The sequence below is a fragment of the Peromyscus maniculatus genome, chromosome 3 (assembly GCF_049852395.1).
Source record: "Peromyscus maniculatus bairdii isolate BWxNUB_F1_BW_parent chromosome 3, HU_Pman_BW_mat_3.1, whole genome shotgun sequence".
Classification (NCBI taxonomy): Eukaryota; Metazoa; Chordata; class Mammalia; order Rodentia; family Cricetidae; genus Peromyscus; species Peromyscus maniculatus.
In genome coordinates this window covers 103847505-103865108 of record NC_134854.1, presented here as the reverse complement: position 1 = coordinate 103865108, position 17604 = coordinate 103847505, and the positions used below count along the sequence as shown (strand labels likewise).

At 45.3% G+C, this 17604-nt stretch overlaps 1 protein-coding gene across 3 annotated transcripts in view; it reads right to left on the bottom strand.

The window, feature by feature from the left end:
• Window positions 1-1311: 1311 nt before the first annotated feature.
• Window positions 1312-17604, bottom strand: part of Eva1a (eva-1 homolog A, regulator of programmed cell death) — a 51800-nt gene continuing 35507 nt past the window's right edge. For all 3 annotated transcript variants that reach the window (XM_042273503.2, XM_042273504.2, XM_006994682.4), the window contains one exon: window positions 1312-2627. In XM_042273503.2, the coding sequence (XP_042129437.1) occupies window positions 2254-2627 (374 nt within the window). In that variant the 3' untranslated portion in view covers window positions 1312-2253. The remainder of the gene's footprint in view (window positions 2628-17604) is intronic.

Sequence of the window (17604 nt, the reverse complement as noted above, 5' to 3'; positions counted from 1 at the left end):
AAAAACTAAAACCAGGAAGTGTGCTATAAATCTAAACCTAAAATATGAAACTGGATAGTTTAAAAAACAACAACAACAACAACCTGGAATTCTTGTTATATGAAAATGAAACCGCCGGTTTCTCTCATGTGTTAGATAGTGCCTCCACCACCCCAGACATGGAAACATCACGGACATGGTGAAACTGTATGAGGATAATTCATCTTGCACTGGCATAGCTCTGTGGCCCAGAGTCTTGTCAAGCACATCCACCTCTGCAGCCTGTGTTTAGCGAGGGTCAGAGCCTCCCCTGTGATCAGCGTGGGCTATCCCTGGAGATGAAGGTAGATACTGACTTCCATTTTTCTAAAAGATGGAGACCAAGACTAAAGATGTAAATCTCAATCCCAGGAAACAGAACTCTCCCTGTGATTGGTCCCGGGGGACTCAAATGTCAAGGATGCACATACTGATCCAGAGAGGCTGACTTACTACGACCTTTAGCACTCCATATTGACCAAAGGAAGCGAATCTCAATGGTATTTATACTCAGACTAGCCACAGGAGATTTCAGGCAAATGTACAGGCCCTTGGCAGCTGGATATTGTGAGTGTGCAGTTAGTTCTTAGGCCCTGTGACTAAGAATGAGTTCCCAAAATGCTACACACTCCAAGGCAAGCTTCCTGCTCACCTCTTAGGCACGGTGATAAGGCAATGGGCAGAGAAGGAGCCCCTCCCAGTAAAAAGGCTCTGGATCATGCAGCTGGACTCAATAAGGGTCCTAGTCCACGGCAAGAGAGAGGAACCCCCTGACAGACCTCTAGGTTCCTGATTCTGTGACCCTTAATACAGTTCCTCATGTTATGGTGACCCCGACCATAAAAATTATTTCATTGCTACTTCATAATTATAAATTTGCTACTGCTATGAATCATTATCATAATATAAATATCTGATATGCAGGATATTTGATATGTGAGATCCACAGGCGGAGAACCACTGCCCTAGAAGCTGCTGCCTCAGCCTGTCACCCAGTTTCCAATATGGTAGTCAGCCTCCCATCCTTCTCTAGGGCCTGCCCACTTTCCCTCCCTACCAACTTCTTTCCAGGAGGGACTGGGATGGGGTCACTCTCTTACCTCTTGCTTTCGGTAAATCTTCAGTTCTTCTATCTGCTTTACAATAACTCAACCACAACATATATCCTACATAAAGAACCCTTATCACAAGGGATCCTTTTTAAATTCTTAATTCTTCAGGGGTTCTGTAGAGGCCATACTTGCCCATAAGCAAGGGTTATGTGTGACCACACAGACAGACATGAAGCAAAAGGAGAGTCTCATGGAATGTTTATTTTAGATACCATTTTCATTTGGGCTTTAATCCTCACCTCTGCTTTCCATTCTTTTCTGGGAATTCCAAACTGTTTCTTTTAAACAAAATATTATTTAAATATGAGTCTCTGAAGTCATGAGAGACTTTTCTTCTCTCCAAATGGGAAGGACACACGGCTTCTATTGTTATGCAGCATTTTCAAACACACATGTCAATATGTATTTTATAGACTACTAAAACATAAAACCCTTTATCCTTTGAGGTTATTGATGTACCCTAAGTCACCAACACATCTCACAATACAGTAACTTCTATTCATTTTCACGATGGAGGTGGGAACTAGACTAAAAAAGAGCATTTTAATCCCTGAGGTGTCAGTTAAAATGCAGAGGTTGCCAAGATAATTTTCGTCTTAAAAATTAGCTTTAAATAATTAGCATAGATCATGCTATCTCAATCAAAACCACTTCCACTGCCCGGAATCCTTTAGAAAATTGCATTTTCTGGGTTAAGTTCACCCTGATATCCTCAGCTCTCTAGCTATGAGATTTTTTTTTTCCTTTTGTAAAGGAATTGCACAGTGGTAAGTCTGCGCAAACTTCTGAGCGCCTCAGAAAGTAAGAAGGTCCATCCATCCTTTCAGCTTATCACATCGCTGTCACGTGGTTAAAGAGGAAACCTCAGCACCATTCCAAGACCTGGAAAGGTTGGGCTTGTGTGCCCATGTGGGTGTCAAGACCTGGAAAGGCAGATGCCCCTGCTTGGATTGTCTATATCTCCAGAGGTAAGAGTCTAAAGCAAACCCCCATGCCCTTGGGAAAGCAGGCCGGCCCTGTGCTTCTCTACAGACACATTAGCAGAGCTGGCTTCCGTTTACGCACACCGTCCCTGCCTGCAGAACCCACTCTTTTCCTGGCAGCCTGCAGAGGTTCTGGGGTTCTAGTAGTAGCGGTTTAGGCTCCTGGTGCCGGGCACCTCGGGTTGCCCATTCATCCAGATCTCCCTGATGATGCGCTCGCGCTCCTCCAACCGCTGTGCGCGCTCCAGCTCCTCTGCAGAGGTGAACACGTTCTTGTTCAGAGTCCTCTCGAATCGGCGGTGTCTGCGCACCGACAGGTCCGAGGCTGTGTCCTCGCTGCCATCCTCACTGTCGCTGCTGTCGCTGCTGCTCTCGTGGTCCTGCAAGCACCTCCTCCGTGGACCCCGCTGGCAGTCAGTGTGGCAGGAGATCCTCATCACCAAGGCAGCCAAGGTCAGGAACAGGCCGATGCACACACCAGAGACGAAGTACAGAGCGGCTCGCTCAGGGTTTTCTGCAGGGAGAGGAAAGAGAAGGCTTTGTACAGGAGCCATGTCTCCATGCAGGGTCAGGGACGCTGGCCCATGCTCTCATCAGGCACTGAGCTTGGATGGCAACCAGTACCAGCCTTCCCAGGAACAAATGTCATAATGTTTACAAATAGTATGGCTTGTGCCTATAGATTATCCCAGCATTTGAGAGACTGAGACAGGATTGCTGGGAATTCGAGGCCAGAGTGAGACTATCTCAAACAGACAACAGAGGGTGGCAAGATGGCTCAGTGAATACAGATTTGAGGTAGATCACTGAATCTACTCTGAGAAAAAAAGATAAATAATAGGATAAAAGAATAGATCATCGAATCTACTCTAAAAATAAAAAGGGGAAGATATAAAAATCACAAAAGGTACATTACCAAACCTATTTTGAAAAGAAAAAAAGAGAATATAGATATAATAAGATAAAAGGGGAGATTATTAAATCTACTTTTAAAAAGGAACTACTTGTTTTAAATGAGATAAGTAATGAATTTTTTTTTGTCTGAGTTCATCAAATGTTACTGGACTGGACATTGTTAATATATATAATGGAGTTTTTATCTGAATCTGTCAAATGTTAATGGACTAGACATTGTTAATGTAATTCTTGACTGTATGTATATATTATATATACTTATTGGATAGTTTTTCTTGTATTCGTTATAAGCTTTTTTTAATTTTAGACAAAAAAGAGGAAATGTGGTGGTATTGTGTTCCCCACAATATTGTGTATTGTGTACCCTAATAAACTTATCTCGGGTCAGAGAATAGAACAGCCACTAAAAACAGAGGCTAGAAAATGGTGGCACTCACGCCTTTAATCCTAGCATTCCAGAGGCAGAAATCTGTTTGGATCTCTGTGAGTTCAAGGCCACATTGGAAACAGCCAGGCATGGTGACACACACCTTTAATTCCAGGAAGTGAGCCTTTAATCCCAGGAAGTGAGGGCAGAAAGCAGAAAGGTATATAAGGCGTGAAAACCAGGAACTCAGCTGGTTAAGCATTCAGGCTTTCGAGAAGCAGTTCAGCTGAGATCCATTTGGATGAGGACTCAGAGGCTTCCAGTCTGAGGAAACAGGATCAGCTGAGGAACTGGTAAGATGAGGTGGCTGTGGCTTGTTCTGCTTCTCTGATCTTCCATCATTCACCCCAATACCTGGCTCCTGGGTTTGATCTTATTAATAAGACCTTCTAAGATTCCTGCTACACAGATTTTTAACTCCAAGCCTGAAGACCTGAATTCTATCCCAGGAATCCACATTGTGGAAAGAAAGAATGGATGGATTCCCTCAAGTTGTCCTCTGAGCCCCAAAGGTGTGTCATGGGAGAGTGCACTGGAAAACACACACACAAGGAAATGTAATAAAATGAAAAAGAATGAAAAAGGCAGGATGGATGGATGGGTGGGTGAGTGGATAGATAGATTGGTTTTGACAACTTGCCAACAACACATCTGTTAGAGGGGGCAAGGGTATATGAGATTATCACTATTTTCAACTTTAACTTTGAAATTATTTTCAAAATGAAGTTATGTATAGTCTCTGGGTCTGGTTAATTTTGGTGTGTGTGTGTGTGTGTGTGTGTGTGTGTGTGTGTGTGTGTATGTGTGTACAACTTTTTTATACTAAAGTTTAGAAGAATTTTTAAAGTTAAAAGACCCAAGAAATTAAAAGATAGAAAAACTATAATTCAGCCCTTCCCTCATGGAGCAACTGTGTTCAGTTTAAGCAATGAGTCTTTATGAAGATGGTCTTCCTGAGTGCCTGAGGTTTCTGCCCGCCAACTCACTCACACAAGCCTCTAATTACTGCTAATCACCATGAGGTGAACCCACCTTCTGGTATCCATGCCCTTAGTCAATCAACCTCTTCTCAACGTGTGGAGCTAGCAAGTGGATGAACGTGAGTGTGTGTGTGTGTGTGTGTGTGTGTGTGTGTGTGCGTGTGTGTGTGTGTGTGTGTGTGTGTGTGTGCATGTGTGAGTGTGTGTGCACATGCATATGGAACTCAGAGGTCAATCCTGGGTACTCTTCAAGCACCGGCTGCCTTGCTCTTTTGAGACAGGGTCCCTTGCTGGCCTGGAACATGTCAAGCAGACGAGGTGAGCCAACCAGTGAGCCACCCAGCGTCTCCAACCATCCATCCGATGCTGGGATTACAAGTGCATGCCGCCATGCCTGGCTTCTTCTTCTTTTTTTTTTTTAATATTTTTTAAGATTTATTTATTATGTATACAGAAGAGGGTGCCAGATCTCATTACAGATGGTTATGAGCCACCATGTGGTTGCTGGGAATTGAACTCAGGACCTCTGGAAGAGCAGTCGGTGCTCTTAACCTCTGAGCCATCTCTCCAGCCCCATGCCTGGCTTCTTAAATGTGGATTCTAGGGATCAAACTCAGACCCTCACACTTGCAAGGCATGTGCTTCATTGAAGGAGCTGCCTTCCCAGGTCCTACTAACTTATTTCCACACAATATGGCAAAAGCAATACATGATTCAAAGATGAGGTCGAACAAAGCTTCAATACTCATCCCTCACATTCTCATTCTCTTCCTCTCTCCCCACCTCCCCCTCCCTCCCTCTCTTTGCTCAGGAAGATGAAGTCAGCCACTGTGGGTAAGTTGTTTATATAGAGGTCCAAGTATCATGGAGCTCACAGCCTTCAAAGGACTGAATGTTGCCAACAGCCATGTGGGTGAGTTTGGAAATGAATCATCCTCAGAAAAAGACTGAGGTGAGGTGATCCAAGCCTGGCTTTCCAGCAGCCTTCCGAGGGGCTTTGAACTAGAGAGCCCAGTTAAGCCACACACAGCTTTCACAACCACAGAAACTTAGAGGTGTGTGCAACTTTTAATATTTATTCATATCTACATTTATGTTTATGTGGGGGATCATGTGCATGTGGGTGTAAGCACTTTAGAAGGCCAGAGGCCATCAGGTCCCCGAGAGCTGAAGTTATAGGTGCTCATGAACTGCTCACTGTGGGTGCTGAGAACTGAACTCGGGTCCTCCACCAAAGCAGTACCTGCTCTTAATTACTAAGCCATCTATGCTGTTTAAGACACTAAGTCTGGGGTAATTAGTCATGGATCACTCATGCAATCAATCACACATCTAAAAACAGGATAGGCATTGAGGAATGACCTCATCAAGTTCACTGAAAGAGAAGGCGGGCCTGGGGGGTTCCTCCAGAGAAAACTCTAATTGTTCTGTAGATGAGGTGTACACTCAGCAGCGCCCTCAGTGACCCTTGTGGTGTACACTCAACAGATGAGAACCATTAGGATGAACAGAGTCCTTTTCATGAAGATATGCCTGGCCCAGGTCACAGGGCATGGTTAGATGGACAAGATTTACATACACATCAGCAAATCAATTTTTCCACATGCTGTAGTCACTTGGAAAATGAATCAACATGTTATTTTTGTAGCTTCAAACAAGAGAAATGAGATCACAGATGATATGGAATTGCTTTGTAAACTTAAAGCTAGGCATGGTGGCACAGACCTGTAATGCCAGCACTCTGGGAGTGGAGGTAGGAGGACCAGGAGGTTAAGTTCATCCCCAGCTACTGAGTTCAAGGCCAGCCTGAGCTACATGACATCCCTGCCTGTGTGTGTGTGTGGGGGGGGGGGGTTCCTTAGTGAGATTTTCAGATTTGTGTGTTTATGGTGATAGAAGAGTACTCTGTGGAACAGACCCATAAAGTTCATTGAATTGTGTATTGATAGCCTGTAAGCTGTTTCTCACATTTTTACACATTAATGATTTAAAGATGGAGCTGACAAAATGGCTCAGCAGACAGGAGCGCTTGCTGAGCAAGCCTCGCCTTCAATCCCTGGAACCCACATAAAGGAAGGAAAACAGAAAACAGGACCCTAGAGCACGGTGTTCTCTCCTTCCTGGATTCTGCAAGGTAAGTGGCCATGTTCTGCCACAGTGTTGCGCGATGGTTGACTGAAATCTTTGAAATAATGAGCCAAAAGATATCCTCTGGCCTTTAAATTATTTCCTGTGTTTGGTATAGCAATGATAAATGAATATCATCGGATCTGAGAAAGCTTCCTATAAAAAAATTTCTGAGCTATGAGTTGATGGCTGTGATGAGTTATAGCCATGTGGAGATCGGGAGAAGTGTTCCAGCGGGTACACAGGCGTGAAAGATGTGCCACTCTACGGGAAAGCATGAGATGTGAATCTTAAAGAGAGGGGTGAAGCTCGTGGTCTCTGGGTTTTGCAAATCCTCTTTTCTATTGCTGTGATAAATAAAACAAAACAATAAGTGACCAAAAGAAACTTGGTGAGGGAAGGGTTTGTCTGGCTTACATGTCCCAATAATAATAGTGCATCACTAAGGGAAGTCAGAGCAGGTATTCAAGTAGGGCAGGAACCTGAAGGCAGGAACTTAAGCCAAAGCCATGGAGGAATGCTATTCTCTGACTTGCAGACATCCCCTTACCTCCAGACTACTCAGCTTTCTTTCTTACATAACCCAGGACCACCTACCCAGGAGAGGCACCAGCCACAATCAATCAAGAAAATGTTCCATAGACTTGCCTACAGGTTAATCGGATGGAGGCAATTCCTCCACCAGATATGTCTAGGTTTGTGTCAAGCTGACCAAACTAGCAGGCACATCTAAGATTAGTTCACGCTCACCTGAGGACAATATGCTATCTAATAATGTCAGCTTGAGATAAGTCTGACTTGGTGACTCATTGATCCTGGGCCTGAGCAAAAGTAGAAAGTCAGTAAGCTCTCAGATACATGGGATGTGACTTAGGCAATTAAGAACCTTCCATGAGCCGGGCAGCGGTGGCGCATGTCTTTATTCCCAGCACTCGGGAGGCAGAGCCAGGCGGATCTCTGTGAGTTCAAGGCCAGTCTGGTCTACAGAGCAAGATCCAGGACAGGAACCAAAACTACATGGAGAAACCCTATCTTGAAAAACCAAAAAATAACCTTCTATGAGATTAAAGCCCATGAATCGTCTTTCTGTTGTGCAGCAGGAGGAGGGCAGTCCTATCAGTCACTTCAGCCTGGGTCCATCTCAGCCTCCTAGAACCTCAAGTCCCATCGCACATGATAAAATACAGATGGAGGGGGCTGGAGAGCTGGTTCAATGGGTAAAGCGTCAGCTGCTGCACCAACATAAGGATCTGGGTTGGTATTCCCGCTACCCATTAACAGTTGAGATGTGGGCACATTGCCATAAGCCCAGCTCTAGAGAGGCAAAGACGAGTAGGTCCCAGGGACTCACTTGCCAGACAGCTGAGCCAAATCAGTGAGTTCAACAAGAGACCCTGTCCTAAAAGCTAAGGGGGAGAGTCTGGGAGAGGAGGACAACTGACTTCAGTCTCTGGCCTTCACATACGGCCTCACAGGTGAGTGCAACACACGAGAGAGAGAGAGAGAGAGAGAGAGAGAGAGAGAGAGAGAGAGAGAGAGAGAGAGAGAGAGAGAGAGAGAGAGAAAGAAATATAACTGGAATGGAGTGAATGGGTGGTGTGTGCCCTACACCAGAGCAGATGCAGAGAGAGACCAGGCAGGGTTGAGTCAGGGCTCAGGGGATAGATCTCTGAAAGGCAAGGGAGGCTCAGTCTGGGTGGCCCTATCAGACCTCATTCCAGTGATAATTCAGAAATGTATCGCTGGGAAAAAAAGCAAAATGAAAATCTATTTGCTGGAAAATGAGTTCTGCTGTTTACCAGAATCAAACCTCTCCCAGGGGCCGTGTCCTGGCTTGGCTGCTCTGTGCGGAAAGATCCAACAACTCCATTCTCTCTAAAGCAGGCTGGACTCAGCCTCAAACACCCATCCCCAGGTGCTACCACCATTGATTTTCCTGCCACCATCTGCACAGGACAGAAATAAGGTCATTGTACCTGAGGTGACAGCTTGTCAGGAAACCCAGAGTCCTTCCTCTACTACACAGCCACCAGGGCCCTTTAGGCCACTGATCCTGCCTGTATTGCTGAGTCTAAGAAAGCCTGGGCTCTGGCTGTGAGCTTTACTCCAGGGTGAGCTGTCTGCACAGTGGAAAGTGTGTGTAAGGGGGGAAGGGTAGTAGATGACTTTTTAAAGTTTTTATTTTGTATTTTCGAAATAGGGTCTCACGTAGCCCAGGCCAGTTTTGAACTCCTGATCCTCTTGCCTCCAGCTCCAAAGAACTGAGATCACAGGCATGCACCATGCCAGCCTCATGGATGGCTTTAACAAAGCCACTTTCAATGACTCTGACAGACATTTTCATGGTTCTTTCCATACTGTATGTAACTGAGAAGGCACTTGCGGTTGACAACGTGTTCACTTGCCCCCACTCTCACCAGCCCCCAAGACTCTCCCTAAAGATGCCCTTCCACACGTGAACTGTATGTATCACAGTGAGCTATCATCAAGCACAGACATGGCCAGGGTGTGAAATAAAACACTGACAGTCAGGAGGCAAGAGCTCCTTGGAACTAACACGTCCTTTTCCAAGTCATCTCCAGCTCTTAGTTTCCTGTGTGCTTGTGTGGAGTGAATCTACACGTGTGTACGTGTTTAAGTGGAGGTCCACAGCTGACATCGGAGGTCTTCCTCAGCTGCTGTCCACTTAACTTTTGAGGCAGGGTCTCTCAACCCAGAGTTTGCTCTTCTGGCTAGTGGAGCTTGCTGCTGGCAACCCTGTCTCCCCTTTCCCAGTACTGAAAGCACAGGCTGCCATGTCCAGCTGGCATTTATTTAAAAGGGTGAGGGGGATCTGAACACAGAGCTCTGATTCAAACAGCCACACTGATGGGTCAGAAATAAACTTGGAGTAGACTACCTTTAAAGATCCCTGGAGAGAGCCGGGCGGTGGTGGCACACGCCTTTAATCCCAGCACTCGGGAGGCAGAGGCAGGCGGATCTCTGCGAGTTCAAGGCCAGCCTGGGCTACCAAGTGAGTCCCAGGAAAGGCGCAAAGCTACACAGAGAAACCCTGTCTCGAAAAACCAAAAAAAAAAAAAAAAAAAAAAAAAAAAAAGAAAAAGATCCCTGGAGAGTTCAGGCCACTAATGTAGTCAATGGATTACTTCTGCTAAAGCTCCTGTCTCCATGTCTTGGAGACTTACCTCCACTCACTACAATATCATGGTCTCAGACCATGAGTTTTTACACAGTCACATTGATCACATACTCCACCACTGATCAGACACAAGTTCTTCATTTCCCAGTCCTATCACAAGCAGGATCACTTTGTATCCCTTTGTTATAGTCCGACTGTGAACTGTTCCTCCAGGCTTATGTCTGAACACCTAGTTCCCAGTTGGTCGTGCTGTTTGGAGGAGTAATGAAACCTTTAGGCGGTGGGCTCAGTGGAAAGAAGTGGGTCACTGGATGGGTGGGCCTGCAGATGGACAGCCCTGTCCCACATCCTGTCCTCTTCCTAATCCATCAAGATGTGGTGAGTCAGCCACAGGTTCCCACTGCCATGATAAACTTTATCCTTCAAATATGAACCAAAACAAATCCTTCCTCGCTTCTTTTGCTTCTTACCAGGCATTTGATCACAGAAAACAGAAAGAAACTAAGATAGTCCAACATAGGACCCGAAGAATGTTCACAGACATAGACAGAAATACATCATGCTGTATATGCATGCACATAGACTCTCAGGGATGAGAGAGAGGGATGAAAACAGGAAGGAAAAGTGGAAAAAGGGCAAAGAGGAAGTTTGATAGGTGATTGACAGGTGATAGAAGATAGATAATAGATAGATTGGAAGAAAGACAGATGGGTAGATAGAAGATAGAACAAAGGTAAGAAAATGGATGGATAGACAGAGGGGGCTCTCATTTACTTAACCTTTGCCAGGGTCTGGGAAAATGTCTTTATGCTAGTCTTTTATCTTTTAATAGTAGCACAATTTATGATAGTAAGTACTGGTACCCATGGTTAAAACAGTAAGGCCGGGGTGACCCATGTCCTTACTTGCATGAGATGGAAAGCCATATATGAGACAAGGTAGTAGGAAAGCAATCATTCTGACCTCCATACCCTGCCTTCACAGACCTGCTACACAGGCCTAACTTTTGCTGTTGTTAGGCTGTTTGTCTGTCTGTTTGTGAGACAGGATTTTGTTATGTTGCTTGGGCTGGCCTTAAAATCTTGTTCTTCTTACATCTGATTTCTGAGTGCTGGGATTATAGCCATGGACCACCATGCCTACTCAGTGGGCCTCACTTTGGAAACTGCTATTCTCTTTCTAGCCTAACTAATTTTTCTCTCACATCAGAAAACACTTTCTTTTACATACAGCATCCCAGATGTCCCCAAGCTGATGGACGCATCAAGGCAGGTTTTCTGAGCTGGTGTAATTCGAATCATGCTAACTCACTTTTCTGCCGCCGTCCAACTCCAGTTCTGGTCTGTTTGTTTTCATTCTCCTCTAATACTTCCCGCTCCAGGTCACTTCCCTCTTGGCCAATGACCCACCCTGGTCTTGACCACATTCAGAGATCTGTGAATTAGCCAGGAAGCAGGGGGAAGAGGGCTTTTGTTGGCTGTTTTCCTTCAATAAATAAAAATAAATGTATTACTCTATCTTGCTTCCTGCAGGGTCATTGTTTTCACCAGCAGGAAGAGGCCCTTTGCAGAGGTTCTGAGGCCAATTTCATTTGCATGCTGGGAAGTCAGATCATGCCCAGGAAACTGTAGGAAGAAGCAGCCACACCAGGCCAGGCCCAGATCAGACCCGGTCAGCTGGTCTCCAGGCCAGCATACCATGTTCTCTGCCTGAGGTTTCTTGTCCTCAAAAGTTTTCAGTCTTTAAGGGGGAAGGAAACACACTTCTGAAAATGGGCTTTAACGAGAGTAGCAGGGTTGTGTGGAATCAGGCAAGACTTGGCAGAATGTCTTCACTGAGTTCTCCATCATTATATAGATGGTCTTTGTGGGATTCTGTCCCACACCATAGGGAAGGGAAGTCTTCCACCAACACTCCAGGCCTCTTTGAAATGTCAAGGGAGGCTCCCTCAGTCTCTTCCACTTCTAGCTTGTCCTGCTCAGGACTGAGGAATACTGCACGCAGAATCTGTCCCTGCCAGGCCAGCCCTGACTTCTGCTCCTTTGGTCCAGTTCACCTTTTCCTCCCCTCCTCCTAGGCAGTAAACACCCTACCAGGAAACTCTACACCCCGAGTTCTTATCCAGCCCACGGCTAACTTTCTCTCCCCTTAGCCCACTCAGTGGTTTTTTTGTCAACTCGACATAAAGCAGTCACCTGGGAAGAGAGAACTTCACCTGAAGAATTGCCTGTGTCAGACTGGCCTCGGGCCATTTCTCTGAGGCATTGTCTAAATTGCTATTTGATGGAGGAGGGTCCAGCCCACAGTGGAAGGTGCTGAGCCGGGGTAGGTGGGCCTGGGCTATGTCAAAAAGGAGGCTGAGCAAGCCAAGGGAAGCAAGCCAGCAAGCAGCATTCCTCCATACCTGCTTCAGCTCCTGTCTGCAGGTCCTGACCCTGGATTCCTTTGATGATGGACTGTGACCTCTAAGATGTAATAAACCCTCCTCTTCCTCCTCCTAGTTGCTTTTGGTCACGGTGTTTCATCACAGCAACAGAAAGCAAACTGGCTTCCCTGGGGCCCGAGAAGGGAAGGGGAAGGAAGGCTGAGATGCATACCTGACTCCGATTTTTCCACTGCTGGAGACTCCGGCCCAATGCTTGTCTGAGTTTAATCAGTCTCTCCAGGCTAGGTAGCACGTTATGTACTTCTGCTATAATTATCTATCTGGCCATTACCTTCTCCACATGACAGTGAGAAATTTGAGGGCAGAAACTGTGAGTCACTATGGGTTCTCAGAACCCAATCCGTGTGTTTATCATAAATACGATGAATACTTTAAATCATGAATGATATTTAAATTAAGTCATGAATACAAATTCTAAAAGTTCAGTTAATACATTTATTATATGTTCATAAGCGTAGCACATGTCTGGGTGTGTGAACGTGTCTATGGGTATGGATGTGTGCTATCAGTTAGCTTTTTGTCTCTGTCACCAAAATACCTAAGATAAACAATTTAAGGATTTATTTTGGTTCACAGTTTCAGAACCAAAGTTTCAACTGTCATCTTGACACCATGTAGAATTACCTGAAAAGAGAGTCACAAAGGGGATCTGTCTAGATCAGATCTGCCTGTGAAGGACTGTCCTGCTGATCTTAATGGACGTGTAAAATCCAAGCCCACTGTGGGCAGCGCCATTCCCTGGGGGTGGGTCCTGGACTGTGTAACAGAAGAAAGCAGGGCAGTAGGTATGGATGCCTTCATTTCTCTCTGCTCTCGACAGTGGAGTTGATAGATGCTAGCTGCTCAAATCACTGCCTCGACTTCCTGCAATGCCTGCCTGTCATCTGCAACTGTCCACGCAATGGAACCTTTGTTCTTTAAAGTCACGTTAGTCAGGGGATGGTATCACAGCAACAGAAACTGAGGCACAGCGGGTTCGGTCCATGGTGGCGTGGACAGATAATCATGGTAGTGTTGGTGCGTGGCAGAGGACAGCAGGTCACCTTACCTCGTGGCACAAAAGAAGTAGATGGGAAGACAGGAAGAGGCCAGGGAAAAAGTGTCTACAAGGACCCCTGGGTGACATACTCCTCCAACTGGGCTCTGCTTCCTAAAGTTTCCAGAAACTGCCACAACAACACCCCCAGCCAGAACACACAGCCTTGTGAGAGACACTTTACATCTGAACAGTGTGTGTGTTGTATCATAAATGTGTGTGTGTGTGTATGTAGATGTATGCACATATGATGAAATAACTTCAGAAGAATAGGAAACGGGGCCAGCAAGGTATCTCAGTGGGAAAAGGTGCTCTCTGCCAAGCCTGAAACCTGAGTTGGATCCCCAAAACCAACATGGTGGAAGGAGAGAACCAACTGTTACAGGCTGCGGTCTGACCTCTACATGTTTACCATGGCTAAAATAAATATTTAAAAAGTAGTGAGTCCTGGACAGATTTCTCAGTAGTTAAGAGCACTGGCTACTCTTCCAGGGGACCCAGGTTCAATTCCCAGCACCCTCATGGTAGCTCACAAGCATCTGTAACTCCAGTTCCAAGGGATCTGACACCCTCTCATGGCCACCTCAGGCACCAGGCATGCACATGGTACACATGCATGTATGCAGGTGAAACACCTATACACATAAAAATCAAATCAAATAAGGAGGACAGGAGTATTTTGTGTCGAATACTGCTTCTTTTTTTGCTTATTTATTGTTTACTGACTTTCAGGGATTCTCAGAAAGAAATCTGCATCAAACAGGCTGTACATCACAATAGCTCCTCATACGTATTGCCAAGTGTTCTCTCCAAGTTGGCCCTCAGCCTCACATGAAAATGAACCCTCTTTCATCAAACTCATCCTAGCAAGGGAGACCCCAACTGTAAAAAATTTTGGGGAGCTGAGGAGATGGGTTGGTAGTTAAGAGCACCTGCTGCTCTTGCAGAGGACTCAGGTTCAGTTCCCAGAACCCCTTTCAGGTTGCTCATAACTGCCCGCAGCTCCAGCCCCAGGGGATCCAACACCATCATCTGGGCTCCTCTGGCGCACGCACACGCGCACACACACACACACACACACAAATTCCTTTGAAGTTTAAAAATACATAAATAATAATGAATTTTTGAGAAACTTAATAAAGCACACCGTTCAGTTAAAGGTGACTTGCTTCATGCCACAGTCTCACTGTGAGCCAAGTGCTTTGGAACCTCTCAGCAGCTAAGGGCACAAAGTCCTCAGCTCTCAGACAGGAACAGAAGCCTGAAATTTTAACACTTTCTCCCGCGTTCGAATGTGTGACCCGCTCAGTGCGCTGCGGAAGTCTAAGGCCCTCTACTGCTGAAAGCCCCACCTCCTTCACACCAAGCTCGTGAGAAACTCCAGCCAGATTCCAACAAACTCCTGCACCGTCAGGACAGCTGGATCTGCAGGTTATCAGTTAAACAAAAACTGCAAGCCAGGGGCTACAGGGCTGGCTCAGCTGATAAAGTCCTTGCTGTGTAAGCATGCGGACCTGAATTCAATCTCCAGCATCCATGTAATAATAAGAAGCTGGACATGTGGCTTCTACCTATAATCTCAGTGCTGGAGTGGTAGAGACAGGCAGACACTTGGAGTTCTTCCAGCCAATCAGTGAGCTCCAGATTCAATGAGAGACCCTGTCTCAGATAATCAGGTGGAGAGCAATAGTGGAAGACACCTGACATCGACACCTGGCCTCCATACGTGCATAGCGTGCACACACACACACACACACACACACACACACACACACACACATACACACACACACACCAATACAAACATGAACTTACACCACACACACATATGTAATAGGAAAAACATATAAGCTAAGTAGTGGAGATTGCCTGCAATCTTAGCAATTGGAAAGATCAGGCGTTCAAGGCCTTCCACAGCTACATGAGACCCTGTCTCAATAAACAACAATAGTATAAATATTACACACATACAGCACACACACACACACACACACACACACACACTTTAGCGATCCACCAAACTTCTTCACTAAGATACTACTATACACAAAATCAAATGGCAAATTAGAATATTTGTTATATTAGCAGAGACATGGGATTAATATATAAAGAATACCTAGAAACAGCATTAAAAAAAGACAGCAACAGGGCTGGAGAGATGGCTCAGCAGTTACGAGCACTGGCTGCTCTTCCAGAGGACCAGGGTTCAATTCCCAGCACCCACATGGCATCTCACAACCATCTGTAGCTTCAGTTCCAGGGCATCTGATGCCCTGCTCTGACCTCCTCAAAGCTGGTACACATACATGCAGGCAAAACACCCGTACACATAAACTAAAGAAATAAATGTCTTTAAACAAAGTAAGTAACAATTAATAAATAAATTTTGGGAAGGATCTGAGCAATTCACAGGGAAAAAAGCAATTGGTATGGGTCTTGGCAAATGAAAGATGTCCCCTAAGAGGGACTGGGACACTGTAGGCCATAAACTACATCTGATATGACTCCTGCACTTATAAACAAAGTTCCACTAAAAGGCAGCCATATCTGTTCAGTTATATAGCCTTTGTCTGCTTTTGTGTTCCAGTGGAGTTAAATTGGTAGGACATAAGCTGGACCATAAAGCTGAAAACACTCTCTGGCATTTTATAGGAAAACAAAGTTTGCTGATCCCTGGCCAACAGAAATTAAATTACATTTAGGGAGCCTTTTCCATCTATCAGATTGTCAAAACTCCAAAAACAACTGAAAACACTGTTCTGGGGCTTTGCATAGTTCTCTTTAAAAAGATTAGTAAAGCTCTTTCGGCAGCAACTTGGTGACATTTTTCCTTTGAATGTGTATGGGACGTGATCCAGCCAGTGCACTTTGGGAAACCAAGTCTGGAAATGCACTTGAACGTGTATGCTGTGGTTACTTATCACTGCTCTGTTTGAGAAAGGTCTGAGCCATTCCCACTGGCATCTGCACAGGGCTGGCTAAGCTTGGGGCCATCTGCGCAACGGAGAACTAGGCAACTGTCTAACAGAACAAGGACCGTTACTCTCTGCTAACCTGAGTGTCTCCAGGACATAATGCTTAGTGGGACAAGCAAGCACAGACAGTGTATTCGATTCACTACTCATCTATGAAATAGGGGAAAGGTGACGAGAAGGGTACACCAAAGCCTATGAACGGAACTGGGTGGAGGGCCAGCCATGAGATTAGACTTCTTTCTATGTCTTTTCACAGGGTGATAAGGAGAAAGAGAGGACAGGACGTGCTCAATGTGTGCTGATGGGAGCAGGTAGACAGTGACCAGCAAGAAACTCACCGAGAAGGTAACGTTAAAGGAAAACCCTGAAAGAATGGAGTCCTGAGCCAGGCATATACACTAAAGAGCCCAATCATTAAGTTAAAATGAGTAATTACTCCATTTATTCTTTCTAATGACCCTATTAGAAATTATTAATGAAATTATTGGTGAGGCTATTAATATTAATGACATTATTATCCTCTATATAAAGCATTATATTCTGGTTCATGAGTTGCTTGCAATAGTTAAGATGGGAAATGTTGCTGGGCGGTGGTGGTGCACGCCTTTAATCCCAGCAATCGGGAGGCAGAGGCAGGCGGATCTCCGTGAGTTTGAGGCCAGCCTGGGCTACCAAGTGAGTTCCAGGAAAGGCTCAAAGCTACAGAGAGAAACCCTGTCTCGAAAAACAAAAAAAAAAAAACAAAAAAAAAAAGGGAAATGTTAATTCCCTCAAATACAAGTGCCGAGAGAGATGGATGAGTAAGAGAACTCCACCCGCGAGAGAACTCTCCAGCCTCATTAGACAACCAAGTTAAGGTTTTACACTACCTGTAGCTAACAAAAAGCATTAACAGTTAAAGCATACAAAGCATCTGGATTATTTTGGTATGTGTATGTGCCTGTGATGTGTGCCTATATGTATGCATGCTTACATGTATGCGCACACATACACGTAGAAGCCAGAGGTTAACATCTAGTGTCTTCCTTGACACTTTCACGCTGAGGCAGCGTCTCTCCCTTGGGCTCCAAACTCACCCATTTGGCTAGTCTATCCAGCCGGCTTGCTCCAGGATCTCCTGCCTCCACCTCCCATGTTCCAGGATTGCAGGCAGGACACCACACTCACTGGCATTTATATGGGTGATGGGGATCTGAACTCTAATCCTCACGCTTGCTTGCACAGCAAGCTCAAGATAGGAACAAAATAAAGCGAATTTCATCAACAAAATAAAGTGCATTTTATGCGCTTTAGACAGATCGCTCTGCTCTAGAAATACAAATTATGGATTAGAGGCAGGAAGATGGTGGACAATACCATTGTGGTAATTTGGGCAAACGCAAGATGAAGTTCAAACTAACTTAGTGCCGGGGGCCATGAAGGGGGACACAACAGAAGAACTGGAAG